Here is a 26,241-nt window from a genome sequence, read left to right as displayed (position 1 = left end):
TTAATCAGTTTAGAACAGCAGACACAAAAGGTTACTGAATTTTCTCAATAAAACTTGTTTAATAAATCTTGAGTTCTTCATAGAAAATAAGTATTAAGTTGTACCCTAAAAGCAAAATTATGTCAATATAGTCTTTTTAAATTATTATCTAGTAAAAAGGAATCTTAAGAGGTAAGATATTTATGAATATCCTTGGTACTCTAAATTTGCAAAGGAAGAGTAAAAAAATAATGTATATAAAAGTTTGCCGAATTGTGAAATGTTACAAAAGAGGAATTCTTCCCTATGGTCAAACAATGTTACCATTTCTAGATAGAATATCAGAACTGTCCGACAAAGAATACTATGACAATTTTACAAGAGTTCTATTACAAAGAGAGTTGTTATTTTAATTTGAAGAATAGTCCAAGGAGATTTGGCTATTCAACATCCACTACAAAAAATATCTCTAATGTCTTAAAAAATTGAAAAGGCTCCCATAGTTTTAGCTGAATTAGAACACTTCATGATTACAGGTGTTTAATAATGTAGAATTACCCTATCACTGAAAAACTTAATTAACCTCTTCTGACTCAAATACTTTATTTTTTTAAGAGACAGAGAGAGGGGGAAAGAGAGGGAGAGCAAGTGCAGGTAAGCAGAAGGAGGCGGGGAGAGAAAGAGAATCTTAAGCAGGATCCACACTAGCTGGGACCTGATGCAGGGCTTGATCTCACAACTCTGGGATCATGACCTGAGACAAAATTGAGTTTGGACACTTAACCAACTGAGCCACCCTGGTGTCCCATAAATAGCTTAATTCTAAGAAAAAATTACCTCTCAAATAATTTCTCATATATATTTTTCCCACAGTTCAAATTTAAGAATGGAACCAACCTTCATAGCTTGTTCAAGCTTAACAGATAAACTTGCCACAGCTTTCTGTGCACGTTCATACTCCTCACGTTGGCGTTTCAAAATTGGTGCTTTGGCTTCAACTTCCTTCACTATTTCATCCAGATACTTATTAATTCTTTTATTCTCTAGTTTCTCCAAAAGCAACTGATCCTGAGTTTCCACATAAGCATTATATAGCTGAAAGGAGAAAAAGGGGCTGTTTCAAATCTAAGCATAATAACAGAAGCATATAATCAATCTAGCTTCATAATCAACATACAATAGAACTTACATAAAATGGAAATGTTTCCTATCTGTGGTAAGAATCAGGAACCAAGAAAGCTTTTCTAAGAATGATCCATTAAGCATTAGATGATTTTAAGAATAATTTTTCTGAGCATTAAAGTTCAGCAAACTTCCTTTTGCTGAAGGAAAATAGTAAGATTTAATACCATTCTTACCTCAGTTAATTTCATGCCCGGTTTCACTATCTTCGCTACAGCTGCCGCAGTAGGAGACATGGCTGCAAGCTCTTCTTCAGATAGTATGGCTCCTGTGCCAACACAGAGAAATCTAGTATATTTCTGTAGTATTTCACATTCAAGCCAGTAATATTTTTCCCAAGACAAGTAAACGGGACACCTACTAAGCATTACATATGAATTCCTATGCAGATTTTAAAATAGGACTTCAAATTTCATGTAACATAATCTAATTCTAAAAATCATGCAGTAAGAATAGTTAAAAATGTTCTGGAAATTGACACACAATTATGTGTGATCAAATGGTACTTATATTTGACAATATAGTAGAGATATGAATAGGTATTAATTTTATACCAAAAAAACTGGATGGAGTTTCCTATTATCACAATAAGATAGATAAATACTATCAGTGGAAATTAATGAGAACTATGTAGGAAGTCATAGTATTTCATTCAAGTCATTATTAAGCATCTATTAATCCATACCTTTACGTTTTGTGGCAGAAAGCAGGTCATTTGCATTCTCTAATTCCTTCTCCAATTTCCCTATTTTGTCAAGCATTTCTTTTTCCATTTGATCTTTAGATTCCTCCACTTCTAAAAGATGATCTTGTATTGCTTTATTGGCTAAAAACATTTTTAAAGACAGAATATCCAAACATAAAATTAAAATATTGGCATTTGTAAGATGTAACAGCATAGTCATTACTCTTCCCTTCAGCAGACTTTAAATTCTAGACAGGCTATGGTTGCCAGTTATCCTCCAAAAGCTCTTGCTTTACTTGTAATTCCTGAAATGTCCTGGCCTGCTAACTCTATTTCTCTTTTTGATGTCTCTTATCCATGGGGAAAATAAGGGAACTCAAAGTAAAAAAGTGGCTCAAAGTATCTCTTTGGTTTTATTCCAATCTTTAGTCTAGAATACAGAAAATCACTAGAAAAGATCACATCAACAACTTATATTACCCCAGCAACAAAACAAAACAAAACCCTCAAGAAACCCAAAACCAAATACATTTAAAAAGAACACATGAAAATCAAAGACTTTAAAATATATGGATTAAGAGCAAATCCAAACTATAAACCCATATGTACTTATCAAAGTCAATGTTTCATAAATGGAATTAAAGTTTCCTTTTAGAAACCAGACCATATATAAGATTTTAAGACAAAAAAAACTTAGAAAAACAGTGACTATCTGTATTTTCAAATATCCTACCTGCTGGAAATATAATACAAAGTTTCTTATTCCAAGATCCTTTTTCTATACCAATTTTGTCTCTAATAAGATTAATCTAACTTCTAACAATCTACACAGAAGTAAAGAAAAAAATACCTTTTATCTAAAAAAATAATCCTCTCATAATTAAAAAAATCTTACCTTCTCCAGCTTCTTTCAAAAGTTTGTGTAGTTCATCTACTGCTCGGGTCAGTTCATTGCTCTTTGCCTCTGAGTCATCGGCAGCACTCTAAAATTTAATCTTAAAAAGTTACTGGACATCCAAAAATGCAATATTAGGACACTAAAATGTGTGTTGGGCATTTACCTTGTATAGATTAGAGAGCTTTATGTGAGCATTTAATTCATTGTGGAATTTCTCTTCCATACTGGCCTGCTGTTCCTTGGCCTACAAAAAAGACCCAATTATAGCAGACTCATCTGAACTGAATTTAGAATGCTTATCAAAATTTAAGATAAAAAAATCCAATTTTTAAAGAGAAAAAATTAACATCAGCTTTCAGGATAAAGATGACTTAATGATAAAATATTACTGATATTTTTATCTTAAAGTGCAATACTTCAATGATATTAAAGTTAACCATACTTATTTTCAGACAGTACTTTGGATATAGCATGTGCTTGCCACTCCTGAATCTAGATATTTCAGCTTAGCTACAGCATATGAAAGTGTCCTGGCCATTTTATGGCGCCAGAAAACAGTTCAAAACATGAAATCATGCAAAAAATTATAGCCTCATTAAGTGCTTTAACATTTTTATAAAAGAGAAATTTTAAAGTGGTCATCTCCACCTCTTTCAGTTTGGTCAAGAGCTCTTCTACATGTTTTTGAAGATTCTCATTTGATGTTTTCAAGCCATTCATCTGTTCTTCCATTCTAGAAACCTAGAAATAGAAGAGTTGGGTATAGAAAGAATGTTATATTAGCTAAAATCAGATATAAAGTTTAGCTGCCAAGTGAAAGCAAAATAATGCCCTACACCCAAAAATGGGCTTCACATAAAACGTGCATACTTAAGAAAATGAAAAATAATGGCTTATAGAACAGCACATTTGGATTTAGCTAACAAAATTTACCACCACTTCTAAATGTATCTCAATGATATATCAAAAGACCGTAGATAGTATCAAAATTCATCAAAGAATATCTTAAAGTATTTATTTAAATGCAATTGGTTCATTTCCTAGGCCAAATGTTTACAAATTATGTCTTCCAAGTTTCTAATATAATACATTTACTTCGGTACACCATGGAGTACTTTTTTTTAAAAAAAGATTTTTATTTACTTATTTGAGAGAGAGAGAGAGAGAGAGCGCATGCGCGCGACAGAGAGAGCGTGAGCATGAGCTGGGGGAGGGGCAGAGGGAGACAAAGAGGGACAAGCAGACTTCCCTCTAAGCAGCACAGAGCCTGTCTTGAGGCCGGAACCCCAGGACCCCAAGATCATGACCTGAGCTGAACTAAGACGCTTAACTGACTAAGCCATCCAGGCACCCCTCACCATGGAATACATCTGTAATAAGCTGGTACACAAATTTAAGTTTTAACCAAAATGAAAATGCAATTTCACTAACTTACCTCCTCTTTTTTGTTTTCAAGATTACATTTAAGCTCTAAAATCTCATTTCCTTTTTCTCTGCCAAGAGCCAGAAGTTCATCAGTTTTAGTTTTTAACTCTGTATTCAGCCATGTATTCTGATTATGTAACAACTCCTTCTCTTGCTCCAAGCGTTTTTCTCGATACTAAAGATATCCAAGAACATAACATTTAGAGTTAAAGACAATATACAGCTAGATAAAAGATTTTGCCTGTAGCTAATGAACACAAGCAGAATCTTAACAGAAATAAATATTTGCATGCATTCTTAACAGAAAATGGATGGTCAGATAAGAATTATAAGAAACTTAAATATCACGTAAACAAATAGTTCAATTAAAATTGTCTTAAGTTTTAACTCTTTCCCTGGCATTAAACAAAAACAAAAACACAGCTTTTAATCACTTTACAGATCACTTGCTTATACTTAAAATTTAATTTAGGTGCATTTTAAAAGCAAAAATTTACTTTAGGTGAGGTTTTTTTGTTTTTTGTTTTTTTTTAAGATTTTATTTATTTGCCAGAGAGATAGAGAAACAGAGAGAGAGAGAGAGGCAGGCAGAGGCAGTGAGAGAAGCAGGCTCCCTGCCGGGCAAGGAGCCCGATGTGGTACTCGATCCCAGGACGCTGGGATCACGACCTGAGCCGAAGGCAGCGGCTTAACCAACTGAGCCACCCAGGCGTCCCTACTTTAGGTGAATTTTAAGCAAAAATTGTATTTTGTGCATTTGAAATTGTTACTTGCTTTAACAGAAACATCAGAAGCTTGAAGTTCATCCAGTTTTAACTGCAGATCACCCTTTGTGGTATTGCTTTCCTTAAGTTTTTCATTTAGACGTTTATAATCCTCTAGAAAAGTCAGAAAAGAATTTGAAAATAATGACTAACGCTCAGAGGAACCAAACATCGAAGAAGCATCTCTACAAATACAAGCATTTAATACAAGGTAAGCAGATCTCCTTAATTTGTTTTTGTCATACTTAGTTACAAATTTAATTTTGGCAAATGATAAGCCAAATATGTGCACCGAACCAACCATGTAAATTATACTGGTTATTTTATTTTTAAGTGCAGTATCTTAAGCTAAACATACAAATTAACATTAATTTTCCTGATATAAACCTACAGATCTATTAAAATTTCATAAATAGCCACTGTTAAGTTAAAAAGCAGTAATACATATAAACATCTACTCAAAACAGCCAGAATATTACATGATTAATTTTTACTATATTCCTACACTGAAGTTTTTATAAAAAAAAAATTCTTTTAATTTTATCTAACCACTAACTGATCAACATCACCAATAAATATTCTGAAATAACTTAACTGAGGCTGGAAAACTGTAGTTACCTAATTGAGTATTACCATATAACAACATAAATAGCTGAAAATTCTATTAATAAAAATATTCAAAAATTTTATAAAAGGAACGAAAGGGAACTTGATTCCATTACACTGCTTAAGAGTCAAGTTAACCTTAATATATCAACTACATCATATACTATATACTTTGTATCTATCCTACTTGTATGTATTAGCTAGCTTATATTCCTGCCTAACTCCTTCAGTCCATATTTTTAAAGACAAGATTTCCTTTCAGGTTCTTATACATATTGAATGTTTATGGACAAGTTATACCAAAAAGTGTGTCTGTGTTAGCCTCTACAACTGAACACTTAAACTGCTTCCAATTTGATATTATAAATAACACTGTAGCAAGTATTTTAACATGTAAATCTTGGTCCAAGTTACAACTTCTTAGGTATTTTTCATTTGTGTATATTCGTCTAGACACTTCTTTAAAACCTTGATAATGATCTAAAGATAAATGAGTATGAGACACAGTAGGATATTACATTGAACTATATTCTGCGCTATGACAAATACCAGCAACAGAAATGGACTGGGGATTAATTCCTAGCACTATTAGAAGAGAAAGGAGAGAGTGGAGTTAGAGGCTAAAGTACTTCTTCATACCTGTTAAATATTCAAGTTCTTGAGATAGTCTCTCATTGGTTCTAACTAAGTCTCTTTTCTCAGCTTCTAATTCTTCTTTTGTCCTTGTAAACTGGCTCTATCATATAAAGGAGAATGTGTTTAAATTAAAAAACTGTGTTCAAGTTCCAGCACAGAAATGTCACTTTATTTAACATTAACTGTAGTTTAAGAATGGTTGGTTTTCGTTCTCTTATAACTTAATACATCAAGAAATTTAAAAATTACCTGTAATCTCAACATTATTTATATTTTACATTTTTAAAAATTATTTTTCATAGGCTTATGAAAAAATTTCTCACATTACTATTTATCACTTGGAAGTGTTCTCATTACTTAAACATGCCTTTGTAGAAAAGACATTAAATTTAATTTTTCGCTGCCATAAAATGCAATTTTAATGGATAGCACTGTATTTACAGGCTGAATCAAATTATTTTTCAAGAAAGAGACTTAGAAATGAAATTATTTAATTATCCATTTAATTAAATTATCCATTTAATTAAATTATTTAATATATGTTCATATAAAATATATAATTTAATTATATTATTATTTAATATATTTTCTCAAACTGCTTTGCAGCAAGACAATGGCAATCAATATGCTTTGATTCATAAGTGCCAATCTCAAGCCACTCATGCCAGAACTGAAGATCATTCTTAAAAAAGGACAAGAAAGAAATCAACGTTAACATGGGGAGATGAAAAATAATTACCTTATTGTTTTATCTGCTTTTTCTGATCACAATTGAAGCAGAGCAACATTTCATATTGTTGCTGACCATTTGTGCAGCTTCCTATTTTTTTTTAATTCCTTTGCCCATTTCTCCCTTGAATGATTTCTCTTAAGAGTATGAAAGCAGCCAAGGATCCAAATAGTCATATTTCCAAATAGTCATATTTTAATTGAAAAAATACTTTTAGTGGTTTGTGTTTTAGTTCTTTTTATGCAGAGAATTTTAAATTTCTATTGGATTAAGTTTACCACTTTCCCCTTATAAGTATCTTTTATACATCAAGTACCTTTAATCTCAAATCAAATACAAGTTTTTGTTCTGTTTTTCCAAACGCAAATTTCTAAAAAGCAATGGCAAGAGTCTGAAGTTCTATTTAGAGAATCACTGAGTATGATCACTTCATTAAACCAATGGGTGAACAATCCTTGTGATCACATCCAGTATGTTATCACTACTCTGAGGAAATGAATTCCGATATGAATTCATCCAAATACCCAAATGAATCACAATAGCTGAAATAATGCCTGAGCAACATTAAATATTAATAGAGAATTTCTAAATTTCTAAAAGAAATGAAGGATAACAGGTAGGTAAGTGATGAGTGGGGGACAAATAAATCTATGAGTATCTCTCCTACTTAACAGTTCTGTGGCACTTCACTTACAATGTGAATTTTTAAAAAAATCACCACCCTAATAGCTATAGCGTTAAAACCAAGTTTTTTTTTTTATATTAAGTACCAACATATTCTGATGAGTAAAAGAAATACCTAATCAATAAACATATAAATTTATGGTCCAATTAAGGAATTTATATATATGCATTTCGGATAGTAGTTTCTCCTAATAGAACATGTTTCACCTTCCCATTAAGTAACACAAAACAGAATACTTCCTCAAGTATCATGTTTATAGTTAGCTTTATTCATAGGAATAACTTTTACCTGAATGGCAATATTGCGATCCTGAGCAACTTCGAGTTCTTTATTTTTCTCAGTTAGTGACTTCAGTTGATTGTCTGGATAAAAGGAATTTTATGAACATATACACATAAACTTAAAAACTACAATGACAGTTTTCATCCAACTGCCACCCACATACATGTTTTAAAATGAAGAAACTGAGTCTCAGAAAGGCTGAGTTACAGAACACAGTATTCCAAATTCATGAATATGCCAAATTTACTCCTAAACCAAAATTTTTATATTTTTAAAAAAGATTTTATTTATTTGAGAGAGAGAGCACGCGTACAGAAGCAGTGGGAGCAGCAGAAAGAGAGGGAGAAGCAGGCTCCCTGATGAGCAGGGAGGTTAATGCAGGGCTCAATTCAGGACCCTGGGATCATGACCTGACCTGAAGGCAGACATTTAACCAACTGAGCCACCCAGGCACCCCTCTTATTTATTTTTTTTAAGCATCATGTCCAGTGTAGAGCCCAACACAGGGATCAAACTCAAGACCCTGAGATCAAGACCTGAGCTGAAACCAAGAGTCGGATGCCCAACCGACTGAGCCACCCAGGTGCCCCAAGACCAGATTTTTAAATATGCTATTCCTGCATCCAAAATCTTATTTGTGATCATTCTAACCAACATTTATAGGAAAAAACATATACAATTATCACTTCAATAATTTTTCAATGACTCCTCTAAGTCAATCATAACAATGAATTATATTTGCAAATCAGAAGAGTAAAAACAAAACCAAGATCAACAGACTAAATAAATTTAAACTATATAAAATGTATACAAAGTAAATAACAACAATGGATAATTGTGATTCAGCTTGTTTATCGCTCTAAAAAGAGCCTTCAACATGGAGGAAAAAAAAATTATGCTTGAAACTGAACTATCAATCCCAACAATCTCCACTTATAATGGTCTACCTCCCCTTGCACAGCTTCTTCTCTAAATGCATGCAGATAACTAGGAAGAATATACTTTCTGAAACACACCTATGTTATGTGCTGGCAATTTAATAATATGTCATCACTACTTCCAATCTTTAGTTCTATTTAAACAACTGGCTTATTATAGGGGAAAACCCTGCCAAATTAGTCTGAATTTTCCATTTTGCATTAATATTATTTACTGTTTTCCAAACTTATAGATCTGGAATGATAAACTGAAAAAACACAAACATAACTGTATACCCCAGAAAGGCATACTAGATATGTGTCTAGGTTTATCCTTATCTTCTCCTCCTCCCTCTTCCATACTGCATAAAAGAAGCTATAATCATGGTAATTTTCCTGAAATTCTTTAGCACCTCAGCTCTACAGACCTAGTTATTATGCCAAGGCAGAACTATATACAGATAATGAACCAGATCTAACTACTCGATAAATTACTTATGCCCTCATTACCTATGTGTGTATATATCATTATACATATTATACATATATTTTAAAAATTAAGTGCTTCAAAATTAGCTGGAAAAAAATTATGACCTAAATAGTTGATGGGCACTGATGTAGTTAAGAAAAAAGGCTGAAATGTTAACCATTCTTTTATAAGTTTCCTGTGTTCCCAATCAAATTAAAAATCCAGCTATATCTAATAACAATATTATGCCCCCACTCTATAAAGATCTTTTCTGACATTTGCTTTCTCCCATCATAAGCAAAGCACATAATATACATCATTTTCCTGAGAAATGCCAGGACCTTTAAATAAGATCTTGTGTATCTTCTAGAACTTAATGATATAAGAAACTTATTAAAAAGGAAATTACACAGGGCACCTGAGCAGAACAGTCTGTTAAGCATGTGACTCTTGTTTTCAGCTCTGGTCATGATCTTAGGGTGGCGAGACTGAGCCTCACGTGGGGGTCCACGCTCAGCTCTGCTTACAATTCTCTCGTCCACCCCTTGTATTCTTTCTCTAAAAATAAATAAATCTTTAAAAAAAAAAAAAAGGAAATTACTCATCTTTCCCAAGAAACAGGTCTTAAAGAGGAAATACCCTGGAATTCATAAATACTTATAAAACAATAATAGTTCAAACATAATAATGAAATTAATAGGCTTTAATCTTCAACAAATTAAAAATAATTCTCTCCTTAATTACGTTTTCAGTTGCATAATGCATTATGACTTTTGAAAAACGCTTTCAAACAACTCTCATTTGATCTGCTCAGTTATGTAAGCAGATGGACAGGTGGTTCCAGCCATTTTGTATGTCATGATTTACATATAACAAAAGAGCTTTTATAGTAGTCAGAATTAGAAACCAGGTCTCCTGACCATTAATTAAACCTTATGTTCTTAATGAAGTCTTTACCATCAAGTGAAAACTCCAAATACCACTATAAATGAAAACAACAACAATCAGTATTTTCATAAACAGTAAATCAAGTTTCCAAAGCATGCAAAAAAGTGCCTAAAGATCTCCACACTACAAAAATAAAATAAGGATGTAAAAATACTTACTGAGCTTCTCTAGGTCAAGCCTCAAGCTTTGACACTCTCGGGTTTCATTCACAAGTCTCTCCTGACTGTGGGACAGCCTCTTTTCTATCTCAAAATACTGTTGTTCTTCAGAAGCAGAGAAGAAAATAAAATCAAACACACATGTACACACAGTCAATATGCTACTTATTTTTAACAATGTTATTTTAGTATTTAAGACACAGTATTTGAATTACACTCCAAATAAGAGAATTTGAGTAAAGATAAATAGAGCACTGAAAGAACTTTAACATTTCCAACTGACTTGCATGAACATAACAAAAGAAAGACCTACAGGGATTTTCCAACTTCTATGTCTGTTCCACAAGACTGAAATTCTTCAAGGTAGGCAACATGTCTAACTACTTATCTCTGTATTTTCCCCGAACATCAGTAGACATTTTAGCATAAAGCAGACACACATACAAAAAAAACCCCTTATTAAATGGAGAAAAAAAGGTTTAAAAACTGCTTTGTTTTAAAAGGTTCTGTCGAGGGTGGTTGGGTTATGGACATTGGGGAAGGCATGTGCTATGGTGAGTGCTGTGAAGTGTGTAAACCTGGCGATTCACTGACCTGTGCCCCTGGGGCTAATATTATACATTATATGTTACTAAAAAATTAAAAATTAAAAAAAAACCTGAAAAAAAAGGTTCTGTTGAAAGACTCAAATACCTAAAAACATAAAATAATTAACCTTATGTAAAAAATGAGTTAACTTTACAGGGGAAGGACTGAGTGTGTCCTGTTCAGCACAGTATCAAGCACAAAGAAGACAGTCGATATTTATGTATAAGCTAATGAACAATCGCGTTGTATCCTCAGTGTTGGGATTCAGAGAATTACTTTTTGACACCAATTCCGCTTGATAATTACATTTTTTGAAGTGATAAGGTATTCATAATTTTCAATCAGTTTAGCAAAAACAGCAACATACCTCCCTCGCCCCCAGGTAAACCAGGACAACTAACAGTTTGTATTTCACTAACGGTAGTTACTATGATCTTAATCTTTCTTACCGGATATTCAAGTTACTATTGTCGGTAACTTTCTTATTTGAGGGTCTACTGTAAGTACCTATCAACGGGCCTTTAAACTCCAACTTTTAGAGAAAAATCCGATGGATCAAACTCATTTACGTTCGCTGTGTTTCCAATGCTGTCTTAGGCGCCTACTCTTTTATCTGACCATTTCGTCACCTAAACAGCGCGCAGGACTGAAAAACAGAACTAAGTGCGCGAAGCAGTCAATTAGACAAACACCTCTGAAGGCAGGTGTGCAGAAAAGTGAGCGGAAATTACCAGCAAAGCAACATAAAGATAGGGTACTCCAAGTTTAGAGACAGGCGTCGCAGACTCTCGCCAGCCCGGAGTAAACACACCCAGATCTTCACAATTTCTACGTGCCGAACATTAAGTGTCCCTAAGTAAGACCACACTAATTACGAAGGAAACGGAACGAAGTGTAAATTCCGTTTAAAACAAACAAAAAGGTGCCTTCATTTCAAACTGTGAGAGTAGATAAAAGAAGGCCTCGGGGCGGTCTAAGGAGCCGGGGAAGTGATGCCACCAGGGAAGTCGTAGGCAGAAAGCAAGCTCCAAGGGGAGACCAGCCATCGCTAAGGAGTCGGGCCCAGCATCAAGAGCGGGAAGAGCGTCGCCACTTACCACTCTCCACCTTAAATTTCTCATGCCGCCCCTTCAGGCCATCGATCTCGGATTGCTGGTCAGCAAGGAACTTCTCAAGTTTGTTCTGGACGGACTTAGGCAGCTTGTTCAGCTCTGTACGCTCCAGGACTTGCTGCAACACAGCCGCCATGTCGATCGGGCCGGAGGCCGCGGGGCCAGCAGCCGGTGCAGCAGAAACCGAGAAGAAAGGCGAAGACCAAGAGGACCCAGAAGCCTGGGCGGCCGCCTCGGCCACCTCGCTCCGTGGCTCGCGTGCGCCTGCCCGCCGGAGACTCCCGCGGCGGGACCCTGGGAAATCGAGTCCAGCCTTAGCGCCGGCACCAAACGCGCCCGCGCCCGAAATGCGCGCGCAGTCGCCGGAAGCTGGGCACCCTGGGAATCCGAGTTCAGCCGCGGCCTCTGACCCAGTCTGATTTCCGGTTCCCCAGTCCACCCGCCTCAGGCCGCGCGGGCCTGTGGGAAACGTAGTGTTTTTCTCAACCCCTTCTGTGAGCCTGATTGAGCACCGCCCATTCAGCTTCCTTTTTTTTCTCCCCGCCCCCCCACGTTCTCCTCCCCCGGCAACATGACCACTGTCCGCGAGGTGGCGCCACAGAGTACTCGTCAACTCCCGTCCCTCCCGGAAAAGCAAGGCGGCCTTACCGTCAAAGCTCCGGGATGTCATGGGTCGTCCTCTTTGGCGGCTTCTAGACACTGAGCCACTAGAGGGCATCGGTCCGGGCGGGGCTGGACGGCAGGAGCCGGGCTACCGCCACGCTCTCAATGGCGCCCGGAAGGGGGCGGGGTGGCGACCGCAGTCGCTTTGGCTGAGGTACTGCGGTGAAGGAAGGGGGGCAGCGTGCGTCATCAGACGGCGCCACCCGACTCCAGAGACCCTGGGTTTGAAGTGGGAAGTGAGGTGTGGGAAGTTTGTCGCTTTCTGATGAATTCAGTGGCTGGGGAATCTGTACCCGAGGGGAATCTGGCCCTCGGAGGATTGTACTTGCACCTTAAGTCCCCTTCTGAGAAGGACTGACAGTTCGACAGATTTGTCTGTCACGCGGGCACATTCTGAGCGCAGGTGAGTCAGCCTACGGGTGTAATACGTGTATGTGAGGGTTGAGTGTGTGCGCTCGGGTTCAGAGAGCCTCGTCTTGAAGGAAGAAGAAAAGGAACCGAGTGTAGGAAGCATATGGGCAGAGCCTCGGGTACCCCATTCAAGGCCAGTTATGACAGAACTTACTTCAAGACGGCGTACTTAGATGCCTTTTGTATGTGGCGGGGCGGGTGACAATGAACCAACAGGAATTGACGGAGCCTGTTTCATTTTTCAGGGGGAGGACTTAAAGTAATGCAGGAGGACTTTGTAGCCTTTGTTTTTATGTTTTAAGGTAATACTGTAGAAAGTGCTACCATATGCTTATATTTTCAAGATGGAAAAACCGTTGTAACAAAAGTTTTAAAACACATTCTTAAAAACCGCTTATCACCTTGCCCCCGTCATAGAACTGCTTGTTTCCAGGTTGTGACTCTGTGACTTCTATGCTGCATCTGTAGATTATTTCATGTTTAATTATTCTTCCGAAAGAATTCTTAACTTCTTCAGTGATAATAAAGCAATTCCCAATTCATTCCCTCTTCAGTTCCCACAGTAGCAGCCCTTTTGTGGGTATTATTAAGGACAAGTTGATTTCCCCCCCCAAAATATTTTATATAAGCACTTTAATTAAGGTTGCTGGTATGCGTAGTACTGTACTATGCCCTTGGCTCACTATTACTGATCTGCTGTTTGGAAAATGCAGATATCCTGTACTGGGAATCACAGTCCTAAAACTAGATAGATTTTCAGACTTGCCTGACTCAAAATCTTCATTTTGTAGACTAGGGAACCAGAGTACAAAGAGATTGAATTGTCTCAAGTCGCAATGCTTGGACAACTTGCATAGCTTATGTTGTCCCACAACGCTTCAGGATAAATTGAACTGTTTTAGGCAACTATGTTGTCCCACAACGCTTCAGGATAAATTGAACTGTTTTAGGCAAGATCTGTGTTTTTAGTAGTGCCCTTTGTAAAGTATGGTTGGCTATATTTTAAAGTTTTGAAGAAGCATTAAAGTAATATGATTACTGGATGACACCTTGGAAAAATAAGATTGAGAGGTTATATATAACTTTGGAGTCACTGTCACTGCTTTTTCTCTCAATAATTAAGAATTATTAAGGCAGAAGGAAAAGGAGTGGAATAGCGTGACGAAGAAGAGGGAAGTTTAAAATGTTAAGGCACTATTAAAAGTGGAAAACCTTTAAATTTATAGTGGCATTAGTGATTTAGATAGATAGTGATTTAGATTAGTGATTTAGATCTAGACTTAGTCTAAAAATAACTCTTGTGCAAACCAAATTTACTTGCAGTTGTTGGAAAAGAGCTGGGAAGAAATTGAATGCATTTTGAGACAAAACTGAACATACTCTTTGAAAAAACAACATCCAGTAGGCAATTTCAGACTGGAACCAGTTCTCTGGGCTTTACTTTTAAGAGTAATGCAAAATCATTGTGATTGGCAGTTTACTTTACTGGTGGCAGATATACCACCCTACCTCATCTGCAATTGCCTTGACTTTGTTGTACTAAATAAGACTGAAACTTTTTGCACAATTGAAATGACTATTATTTCTATTCAAAATGCTGCAACTGTTGTTTACAAACTGGAGAGAGAGAAGGAGCACAGGAGTGCAGAACAGGACCACCCTTTGTAAACGTTTAACTGAGGGAGGAGGTATACATTCCTCAGCATGAACACAGCCCTTAAGGGCATGGATTCTAGGGCGAGACTGCCTGAGTTTAAATCCTACCTGAGTTTAAGTTCCACCTTTGCCATTTACCAGCTTTGTTGCTTAGGCAAGTTACATTTCTTTTCTTCCTTTTGGTTTCTTCATCTATAAAACAGGATTTATAATAATAGTACCTACCTCCTGGAGTTTTTGTGAACATTACAGATGTTACCATATATAAAGTACTTAGAAAAAACTCTGTAAATGTTCATTATTATTGCACTGCTGCTTATCGAATCCCGTAATTCTAATCGTGCTGTGAGTTACTCAAGGCCATAGGTCAAGTATTATTCATCTTTGTGCCATCCCACTTGCCACAATTTCTAGCACACAGTAATTCTTCATAGTATGCTTATTGAGTAAATGAATTTGGTCTCTCCCTGCTAAGAGCAGTTCAGAAATTGTCCTCTTTCCTGTTTTAGAAATGATTACAATAAGGCTCAGGAATAGACTATCAAAAATGATACAACCAAGAAGTAGTAAATAAATTAGGTGTGTTGACTAGTAGGTTAGCATTCTCTCCCTTTATCTTAGATAATGGAAGTGAGTTTTATCTTTTATGGCAGCTCTAGTTGATTGGTAGTCGTTTCCAGCAGCACTGTGTTGAGAATTCTGAAGCTACATTTGAACTTTGCAGGAAAGAATACCCTACCTAACAAGCGATCTCTGCAAGGCATGGGATAGTAATCAGGATGGTACTACTTCTGTTGCTATATAACCCCCATGACAAAAACATTGCAAATTATATTTTTACCTAAAAACAGCGTGTATCTTTTTCTTGTAATTTAGGAGATTGAATTAGTTCCTGATAATGGGAAGAACCTACATTGTAGAAGAGACTGTTGGCCAGTATCTTTCAAACGTAAATCTTCAAGGAAAGGCTTTTGTCTCAGGTCTTTTAATTGGACAGGTATGTATCTTTTAGTTCATTTATTGATAAAACAAATTACTTGTTTATTTAAAGTTAAAATGTGCTATTTAACTGTAAGCTCAAGGTTAGGGAATGGAGGAATGGAATGTAGAAGAACTTAAAATGGTCTTTGAGGAAAAGTGTGGAGAAGCAGGACAAACCTAGCCCAGGTTTGCTTAAGTCAGAACATATTTCCTTTTGACAATGTAAATGTAACTCATAATGTAGAAACTCCAAAATTAGAATTTCACTGATCAAATTATGCATATTTTATTGTCTTTCCAAGGGTTTTATACTTTCTTCTAATATTTATTAATACCTGGTTGTCTAATTCTTTGCAAAAGTAGTTTTTGACAACTTTGTTCCCATTGTTTCATCTCAGTCTTGTGGCAATAGTGGTCATGTCTTTTGTTACATGCTATGGTAATCACTCATCTTACTGAATTTTTTTTAATGTTGATTCAGTGGAGAGAGGAAGAGGGAATAGAAATTTGCAAATAAAATAAACGTTATTTCCCTTTTGGAATTAATCCTTAAAAATCAATACAAAATGGAACAGAGATTTGGGCAGTTACTTTAAAAAGCATAAACACCTGCTGATTTAATACAGTTGAAGAAAAATGTAATCAGCAGGGAGGATAGGTTAGCAGTAGAAAGCAGTAAAAAAAGGAGAGTCATGAACAAACTGGCTATGCCACCTAAACACTATTTAGGGAAGAGTACACTGTGGCCCAAAGATTTGATTTTGATACCTAGTAGCAAAAATAGTTCTATTGTGACAGTTTTCTTTCTGGATATTTTATCATAATGCCTTACAACCTTCAAATTGCATAATTAACTTCTCTTGTTCCGATTCTACCCAGATTTTGAAGCTACTTCCTCCTATAATTTTAAGCCGCATGTTATCTGCTTATAAAGAATGTACTATCAAGAAGAGTCATGTGTATACCCTTCATGGTATTCTTGTTTTCAGCATCATTCTGAATGAGCTTAGTTAATGTCGTTCTAGCCCTGAGAGTCCAGGTCATTCTCAGGGTTTTCACAAATGTGATTTCTTAACTTGTAAGACGGACCGCATACCCTGTCCTGTTCACCCAGGTAACACTACACTATGAGGCCTCTCCTTAGACAGCCAGACCACCCGTCTTGCTAATAATCTGAACTACTTTTTTTTAAAAATTTAATTTATGTATTAGAGAAACAGAGCATAAGTGGGGGGGGGGGAGGCCTAGGGAAAGGGAGAAGCAGACACCCCACTGAGGAGGTAGCCCAACACTGGCCTTGATCCCAGGATCCCTGAGATCATGACCTGAGCCAAAGGCAGCCGCCCAACTGACTGAGCCATGTAGGCTCCCTGAACTACTTTTTTTTTTTTTTTTAAAGATTTTATTTATTTATTTGTCAGAGAGAGTGAGCACAGGCAGACAGAGTGGCAGGCAGAGGCAGAGGGAGAAGCGGGCTCCCTGCTGAGCAAGGAGCCCGATGCAGGACTCGATCCCAGGACGCCGGGATCATAACCTGAGCCGAAGGCAGCCGCCTAACCAACTGAGCCACCCAGGCGTCCCTCCCTGTACTACCTTTTGACTGAGGTTACTTGCATCCAATATGGGGTTCTTTTTGTTAGCAACTTTTTATTTAAGCTTTTATATTTCCCTTTATTTGAAAAAGTTTAAGGGAATAAGAGTCTCAGAGAAAGGCATCTTAGTAAAGATAAAAGATCAGGGAGAAATACCCTCTTCCAAACTTGTCTTACTTATATAGGCTGTTTCTAGAAATTGGCAAAACTACCATCTTACAAACAAGTCTCCCACAATTTAGGGTTTTCCTTCCATGATTTCCTTATTCTGCCTTTTCATCCCTTCCAGTATGTTTCTTCTTCTTTATCCCAGGGTTCATCACTTTTTTCTTCTTTCCCTCAAGCTTGCCTGTTTCCTGCTCTCTGGGTCATTTTCTTTTTCTTTTTGAAGTCATGCTTGCTGGGGCACCTGGGTGGCTCAGTGGGTTAAAGCCTCTGCCTTCGGCTTGGGTCATGGTCCCAGGGTCCTGGGATCGAGCCCCACATCGGGCTCTCTGCTCAGCGGGGAGCCTGCTTCCCCCTCTCTGTCTGCCTGCCTCTGCCTACCTGTGATCTCTGTCTATCAAATAAATAAATAAATAAAATCTTTAAAAAAAAAAAGTCATGCTTGCTTAATCAGCACCTGCCTTTTCTTGTGTGCATTTGAATGTAACTTTCTGGAAATAACTTTTGTAGAAATAATTTCTCTCCCTTTATTTTCTATCCCAGGGTGACACTCATAGTGGCAATTTCAGGTCATGTATGAGAATGACCCCACAATAACTGGTTTTATTTGCCTTATTTTTACTTTTTCTTTATAGCAAACTCTCACTGTAGTGAGACTGAGCCATTAAAAGTTCCCTGAATTTATATATTCAGATATCCCACCTTTGGTTACCATTTAAGTGCTATTAAAACTGAGGAACATTAATCTGATATCACTTCAATTATATATCCCACATCCCCATTGCTTTTCTGTGGACACACATATACAAGTTCCCTACTACCATTGTTTTGATGTAAGTAAGAAACACAAGGTCTTTTATTGCTTTATTTTACTGAGTTTTTATATGTGCTGAACGATGCAATCTGTTCAGATTATCTAGAAAATAAATATAACTAAAAATTGATCAAATATATTTTAGTTGCAGTATAGTACATTGACTCATCCAGTAAGCTGTTTATAAGGACCATTATATGATTCATATTGAAGATACCCAAACAAATATGGAGGTGATATTAAGTATATAAATAAATGATGTGTGAAGGAAACAATTTGGTTTCCTTATAGATTCCATTATAATATAAGTATTAATAATTTAAGCTACTATGAATATTACTGTTTTTGCATGTCATAAGAGCTTTACATTCTTCAATCAGATGTTACTCTAATAAGCTTTTCTAATTTGTTTTTAAGTGTTCTTCACAAAAGGATTATATCATTCTTGCCACTAGAACGCCACCCAAAGAGGAACAAAATGAGAACCTCAAACATCAACAAAAAGCTAAGTTGGATAACTTGGATGAAGAATGGGCCACAGAACATGCCAACCAGGTTACCATATTTGTCTTTTTATATAGTTAAGTTGTGCTTTATTGACCAACAAAACAAAAGCACTTCATCCTCAGGTTACTAGACTAGGACTTCAGAGTACTCATTTTTAAGTTTTCAAAACTTGCATAGTATATCAGTGATAGAAGAATTTTTCTGTTCTGTTTTGTCCATGATTATATTTTTCATTTGTTGACTACTTGTGTCTAATTTTAAAAAGCATTTTTTACTTGAGGTTAAATAACCCACCCAAGATTACATAATAAGTGATGGAACTGGGATTTGAACCCAGGCAGTCTCATTTGAAAGCCTTTGATTTTATATGCTATGCTTTTCGATTGTTAACCTTTATGCTTTTTAATGTTTAAAAACCTTTATGCTTTTTAATGTTTAAAAACCTTTATGTTTTTTAATCTCTTTTTGTTATTGGCCCTTTAGCTTATTTCCAAGTGTTCTATATAATAATACTTATTGATAATAAAGTTGCTGGTCAGATTGTTTCAAATACTTAAGTACTGAGAGAATAAAATGATGGTTTGGTTAGGTTCTTTTTAATGTCCTTAGAATGTATGTTGTAACCAAAGTGAAAGACATTACTACAAGAGAAATGGGGTAAAAGTAGGAAAGTGCTATAGGAATATAGGATGCTGAATAATTAAATACCTGCCGATGGCTGGAATCAAATGGCTTCAAAGAAGTTTCTGAACTTTAAGATGAATAGGACTGTCAGTAGAAGTCAGAGAACACATTGAACACACAAAGGACAGTATGAATAAATGACCCAAAGTTATGAAAGTTAAGGGAAGGAGTTGGGGCAGAGCAAGCAATTGGGTATAATTGAAACACAGGTATGTAAAAGAATGTATTTAGACAGAAGGCTGGAAGGGGCCAGTTTATAGATGGTTTTGGAGTACCATCCTAAGAAGTGAGGAATTTCTTTGATAGATAGTAGCTCTGTGGTAGGCTCTCAGAGCTCCCTATCTTGAGAAGCAATTAATATGATTGATCAGTAATTGAGAAAATTATTTCAATATCTTGATATAGTGTAAATGGAAGGTGGAGAGACTGAACATCATTTACTGTGATAGTTCAAAAAAAGATGATGTGAGCTCATACTAGACTTAGTTTCATAAGGGTAGGTCACATCTGTTTTGTTTACGACTATATCCTTAGTGCCATGCATACTATTTCCATGGTTTACAAGAATTCCAAAATGTTGTGCCCGAGTTTTCGCGTCCGAGAGACCACCAAGGAGCCAACACCGATGCAATCGCACGAGGGTTTGTTTGGCAAGCTTAAGCTTGGGCCCAAGTGTACCCGATACAGCGGAGTAGGGACTTGGACCCTGAACCGGATTACAGTCAGAGTTTTTAAAGGCAGAGTGGGGGTGGACTTGGCGGTAGATAATTGGGCCACGACTGCTGGCTCAGCAGTAGGTGAGGACAAAGGGGATGTTCAGAAGGGCTATCAGGGTAAAGAAGACTGTCAGGATATTGGAGGCCTGGTTATTATCAAGTCAAGGCTGATTTTCCCTCTAATGAGGCACTAACATGACGACAATTGGGAGTTTCCTGGTGAAATGTCACATTTCTCCTATCAGGTGTTCTTGTTAGTGAGATTTAGGTTTAACTTTGTTTCCATTTTTTTCCACCTCAGCCTCCTTCAGTTTTATGGAGGGGAGGGCGATGTTAGGGCTAGATGTTAGTACAGCCTTGTTTTTCTTGGCCTCCACACAAAATATTGAATAAATGAATGCATGAATTAACTAATGCAGTGAGCTAAAATTTCATTGCCAAAACACTGTGGTCACAGAGCTAGTAGCAAGATGATTTAGGGATCAAGTAGACTGGGAGTGAGGAGCATTTGAGAAAGTAGCTAAAGATGACAGATTTCTAACCTGGATGTCTAGGAAGATGGTGTTGGCCTTCTCATAGGAGGAAACAGATTTGGGAGTGGGTAAGAGGGAATGCTGAGTAAATACACTTAAAAGTAGTCATTGAATGGATTATGTCAACTAATAAGAAATGTTAGAGTAAGGTAAAAGTAATCATTTCCATCTCCCATCAACTTTAAATTTTTCAGAGAGGCACATGTTTATCTGTAGGTGTGTATGTGTTTGTGATGGGGGTTGGTGTGTAGTAAAAGAATCTAAGAAATTTTTAACATCACTTTCTAATGAAAATATTAAATATTTTAAACTTAAATTCCCAATGGTTTCTAAATAATTTTGACTCCGGTTTTGTTTTTTGTTTCTCATAAAATTACATACTTATACAAATGTATATAGCATATATATACACATGTGTATAGAGAGATGTATGTCACATCTGTATGCACACAAAGAAAACTTGTATAACAAAGTAGGTTGACTTTTTTGCCTCTAGAAAGAAACGGCTACTTTTATGTGTTGGTGATTTTGAAAATATGCATATTTCCATACTAAATATGGAAACTTTGTTCTTTATTTATATGTCAAGCTTTGCTTTATATGTGCTACTATAATGAATAGAATTAATGAAATCAGAAGGAAACACAAGGAGACACAATGTAAATATATTCAGGTATAGACTATGGTATCTAAGAAGATTTAACTTTCTGATCAGTTTTGTGTGTGTGTGTTCTATGTACGCACACAAAAAGCACTTTATCTCTGAGTTTAGATGGTGGAAAGAGGTTAATGTGTTATTAGGAACTAGCCACAATCACTTGAAGATAAATAACATATTATGGAGGACAAATTGGTAATATGGGTCAAAAACCTTAAGAATAGGCATAACTTCATAAACTAGTAATCCACTTCAAGAAATTGATTCTAACCAAATAATTCCCTGAACACAGAAAGCCTTGCTAGCATTTTTACAATATTATTTTAAAGAAAAATTGGAAATAATATTTATACCCAAAATAATAAATAGGTGTAAAAAATTGAAGTAAATGTGAAAAATAGGAAACAATGGATTTTCAGGTCAGAGCCCCTCTCTTTAAATCCCAGGCTTCCCTTAAAGAACTTCCAGACCATCGCACACAAGTAATGATAAGTTCCATGGGAAAACTACACCAAAGTCTTGTGGGAGTTGGGAGATCAAAGTATCAGGGAAGGCAGCTTCCTCAAGCTGACCTTGAAGTATTCAATAGAGTTCAGATACATAGAAGGTAAGGGAAGGTTAGTGTAGGCTGAGGGAGCAGTCTGAATGAAGGTATAGAGTTAGCCAGATATGTGTATGGTATTTCAGGGAAAGTAATGCCAAGTGAGGCCCTGAATATCAGATTAGCTAGATTTTAGAAAGTCTGAAATACCAGTAGCAGATAAATTTATATATTATTTAGGTGACAGTAGAAGCCATTAAAAAAATTTTAGAAGATATTTCAATCTGTGATCTCATGAGAAAGGAGTAAAAGGTGTCATTATTAATGGTATTAAATGGCTTTAGTTATAAAGGAAAAAAATTAAGGATACTCTTGGAAGATTGTTTATATAATGATGCCTCATTCCTCAGGTTATCAACCATTTCTCAATATTTTAACCCATTTTTCAAAGCTCCCACCTCAATGCTATGCATATAGTTGGGACCCAGTGAGTGTTTGTTTGCTGATTTAATATTTAGCTTATCAAACACAAAATATCGCATATAATGACAAATGCTTATCTTAACTGCTACTATATTTCTATTTTTAGGTTTCCAGAATGCTACCAGGGGGACTTTTAGTTCTTGGAGTATTTATCATTACAACTTTAGAAATGGGAAATGATTTTCAAAATGCCCTGCGTAGAGTAAGTCTGAAATATTCTATTTTTAATCAAAGCTATATATTTTTTAAAAGCTTTAAGTTTAAAGATAATTTTTTACTATTACAGGACAAATTATAGTGGTTTAACAGTTTTTCTTGTACAATAGCAGTATTCTGCTAGAACTTCCTTCTAGTTCCATGTGATTGCTGTAATGTGAAATTGACAGATTTTGTGATTCTACACCTGTTCCATTTTCTCACGATTCTGAGAGTAAAACATAATCAGATACTTATTCTATATTCCTTGGCAGAGTGTTTATCATTAGTCACCTCTTTTTTTTTTATTCCCATATCAGTAAATTGGGTAACATAGTCTGTAAATAAATATGAAGGTCTACAAGCTGTTTCCCCTTAAGTCCAAATCAAAAGCAAACTTTGTGCAGGCAGCTTTCATCTCTTTTAGCACTCAGGATCCAAAGGAGCCTTCTAAAAGTTCTTTCCCACCCCGAGAGAGGGGAACCCTATAATCTTGAGAAGCATAAAACCCCACAGAATCTCCAAAAAACATTTTCTGGTGTGCAGCCAATAAGAATCACAGTTTCTACAGATTCTTCCAGTTTTATAACCTTTCCTGTCAAATGTCCCACATTAAATCTTTGTAATTTGTACCTGAGGGAGAAAGGGAAGAAAATGAAAATATTCCTGTCCCTGGCAAGTTACTTAAATTTCTGCTGTTTTTTCCATTTTAAATAAACATATCTTTGACAGTTGTTCATCTTCTTTGACATTTTGAAATATCATCTAAATGTATGTGTTTTTAATCGCATTGGTTTTGCATCCTATTGTGGTTGGCACTGGATTGAATCGGGTGAACGTAGCCTCAGTGCTAGAGAGATACAGTTGGTCCTCTTTCCTTTTCCTTTTGCTTTTGTATCATTTTGTTCCTAACAAGCAAATAAGATTTTAGAAATACTGTATTTCTAGGCCTGTGATGGTATTTTTTTAAAAATTATTTATTTATTTATTTATTTTTTAAAGATTTCATTTATTTATTTGACAGATCACAAGTGGGCATAGAAGCAGGCAGAGAGAGTGGGGGAAGCAAGCTCCCTGCTGAGCAGAGAGCCGGATGTGGGGCTCCATCCCAGGACCCTGGGATCATGACCTGAGCCAAAGGCAGAGGCTTTAACCCACTTAGCCACCCAAGCACCCCTATTTATTTTTTAAATTTCAGTGTTCCAGAATTCATTGTTTATGCACCACACCCAGTGCTCCATGCAATACGTGCCCTCCATAATACCCACCACCAGGCTCATCCAACCTCCCACCCTCTGCCCCTCCAAAACCCTCAGATTGTTTTTCAGAGTCCACAGTCTCTCATGGTTTGTCTCCCCCTCCAATTTCCCCCAACTCTCTTCTCTCCATCTCCCCATGTCCTCAGTGTTATTCCTTATGCTCCACAAATAAGCGAAACCATATGATAATTGACTCTCTCTGCTTGGCTTATATGCTAAGAAATGCTGTATTTCTAAAGACATTATTGAGTTTCTGTTTTCTGACTTTACTTCTGCTGCCTATAGTGAGGAACTTTCTAAGAAGTAACCTTATAAAACTAGTGTCTCCCGTAAGGTCATTGTTGAGAACTTTGTTATATTACCTACTATCACCTTTGAAGAAATTTCTTCTGATATCATTATCAAGAATGTTGTGCCTCTTTTCAATCAGTTGTGTTCAGTTTATGGACCATGTGAATTAGGTAACAGATTCGGCTTGTCCCTGTGTACATTATGATTAGGAAGTGTAGAGTCAAATTTAGGACCCCTCTACTCATATCAAGTATGCATTTCTATAATTCTTACTTGTGACATAAATGTATGTCGTTATTTCTGATTTACTTCCAGTTTGCTACTACTGTATTTTATATGTACTTACATAGTGCCTTACATGTTTTGTGGTAGTTCCATAAGAATTCCCAAATAGGTGACATGCTTCATTTTTGTAGATTAAAAATCACTTGTCATTTCTCATTCTAATTAAAACAGTCTTTATTCTATACTTCTAAACTTAAATGCTAATTACCCCAAATTAATTCCTCATGTCAGTTGATAAATGACAGTGATTTATATTTTTATATTTGGAACCCAAATTTTATAGATTCCTAAAAATGGAATTCAAAATGTTAATAATAAGTTTCACTCTTTGTTTTGAAGAAAACAAAATTTAATGATAGAATCATGGAATTTTAGGGGCACCTGGGTGGCTGAGTGGGTTAAAGCCTCTGCCTTCAGCTCAGGTCATGATCTCAGAGTCCTGGGATTGAGCCCCGCATCAGGCTCTCTGCTCAGCGGGGAGCCTGCTTCCTCCTCTCTCTCTCTCTGCCTGCCTCTCTGCCTACTTGTGATCTCTGTCTGTCAAATAAATAAATAAAAATCTTAAAAAAAAAAGAATCATGGAATTTTAAAGCTCATTGGGAGTTCAGAGTCATTATAATTATCTTTTTCTGCACTTACTTTTGTTCTCTTATTTTGCATTAAATTGATGTGTGTTTTGTTCCCTTTCAGCTAGTATTTGCTATGGAAAAATCTATGAATAAAAGGAGATTATGGAATTTCACAGAAGAGGAGATCTCGGAACGAGTGACACTTCACATTTGTTCTTCCACAAAAAAGTATCTTTTATTTAGAAGTTTATATTTAAAAGTATATGATATCAAAATAATATTCTGCAAGTTTTTTTCCCAAAACATTAATTTATATTGTATTTTTTAAACTTTTTTTTTTAAAGATTTTATGAATTTATTTGGCAGACAGAGATCACAAGTAGGCAGAGAGGCAGGCAGAGCGAGAGGAAGGGAAGCAGGCTCCTTGCTGAGCAGAGAGCCCGATGTGGGGCTTGATCCCAGGACCCTGAGATCATGACCTGAGCCGAAGACAGAGGCTTTAACCCACTGAGCCACCCAGGTGCCCCAATTTATATCATATTTTTAAAACAGGTGTAATTTGGAAGTTTTTTCTGTAAATAATACATAATCAGGACTGCCAACAATAGTAAGAGTAACAATGGCTTTATTTATTTATTTATCTTTTTAAAAACGATTTATTTATTTATTTATTTATTTGACAGATCACAAGTAGGCAGAGAGGCAGGCGGGTGGGGGAGGGAGGCAGGCTCCCTTCTGAGCAGAAAGCCTGATGAGGGGCCTGATCCCAGGACCCTGAGATCATGACCTGAGCTGAAGGCAGAGGCTTAACCCACTGAGCCACCCAGGCACCCCGTAACAATGGCTTTAATCATGTTTTAGGATTGTTACAGAGTTTGAGAAAGGTGGCAAGGACTGGGGTTTACCAGCCAGCTACCCCATTTTTTAATGTTCAGTAGGTCCTCTACAGAGAGGTCAATGCCAAACTGACAGCTTAGGCAAAATAATGACTAAAAATAATGGGTAGTTCACCTCCAAACTGAACTGGACAGTGTAGGACATCCAAGAAATTTTTATGTCTTTAGCCGAGATCAAGTGATACTAAAAGCCTTCTTAGGATTCTTTTCTCTACATCTTTCAGGGACAAGAGTACCTCCTAAGCTGGAGCAGCCATACCAGGGGAGCGAAGTGGTGC

At 36.3% G+C, this 26,241-nt stretch overlaps 2 protein-coding genes across 3 annotated transcripts in view; one reads left to right on the top strand and one right to left on the bottom strand.

Annotated features, from left to right (window-relative positions):
• TPR (translocated promoter region, nuclear basket protein) overlaps positions 1 to 12,896 on the bottom strand; it is a 67,158-nt gene extending 54,262 nt beyond the window's left edge. Inside the window, exons 1-13 of one of the 2 annotated variants that reach the window (XM_080823877.1) lie at positions 12,713 to 12,896; positions 12,050 to 12,358; positions 10,365 to 10,469; positions 7,879 to 7,952; positions 6,179 to 6,275; positions 4,944 to 5,047; positions 4,180 to 4,344; positions 3,393 to 3,485; positions 2,908 to 2,988; positions 2,742 to 2,829; positions 1,847 to 1,987; positions 1,338 to 1,429; positions 877 to 1,074 (exon numbers count right to left, since the gene is read on the bottom strand). In XM_080823877.1, coding sequence (XP_080680003.1) covers positions 877 to 1,074; positions 1,338 to 1,429; positions 1,847 to 1,987; positions 2,742 to 2,829; positions 2,908 to 2,988; positions 3,393 to 3,485; positions 4,180 to 4,344; positions 4,944 to 5,047; positions 6,179 to 6,275; positions 7,879 to 7,952; positions 10,365 to 10,469; positions 12,050 to 12,358; positions 12,713 to 12,782 — 1,617 coding nt within the window. In that variant the 5' untranslated portion in view covers positions 12,783 to 12,896. Of the gene's footprint in view, positions 1 to 876; positions 1,075 to 1,337; positions 1,430 to 1,846; positions 1,988 to 2,741; positions 2,830 to 2,907; positions 2,989 to 3,392; positions 3,486 to 4,179; positions 4,345 to 4,939; positions 5,048 to 6,178; positions 6,276 to 7,878; positions 7,953 to 10,364; positions 10,470 to 12,049; positions 12,359 to 12,712 lie in introns of those variants that run through there. The other variant, XM_080823878.1, reaches the window with a different exon arrangement.
• ODR4 (odr-4 GPCR localization factor homolog) overlaps positions 12,826 to 26,241 on the top strand; it is a 39,787-nt gene continuing 26,371 nt past the window's right edge. Inside the window, exons 1-5 of the mRNA XM_080823880.1 lie at positions 12,826 to 13,130; positions 15,671 to 15,791; positions 18,764 to 18,901; positions 22,575 to 22,670; positions 25,189 to 25,295. Of these exons, the coding sequence (XP_080680006.1) occupies positions 15,693 to 15,791; positions 18,764 to 18,901; positions 22,575 to 22,670; positions 25,189 to 25,295 (440 nt within the window). The 5' untranslated portion in view covers positions 12,826 to 13,130; positions 15,671 to 15,692. The remainder of the gene's footprint in view (positions 13,131 to 15,670; positions 15,792 to 18,763; positions 18,902 to 22,574; positions 22,671 to 25,188; positions 25,296 to 26,241) is intronic.

Source organism: Martes martes (assembly GCF_963455335.1).
Source record: "Martes martes genome assembly, chromosome: 15".
NCBI classification, from domain to species: domain Eukaryota; kingdom Metazoa; phylum Chordata; class Mammalia; order Carnivora; family Mustelidae; genus Martes; species Martes martes.
The sequence above is the reverse complement of the archived record's forward strand: the minus strand, read 5'-3'. Positions and strand labels throughout refer to the sequence as shown.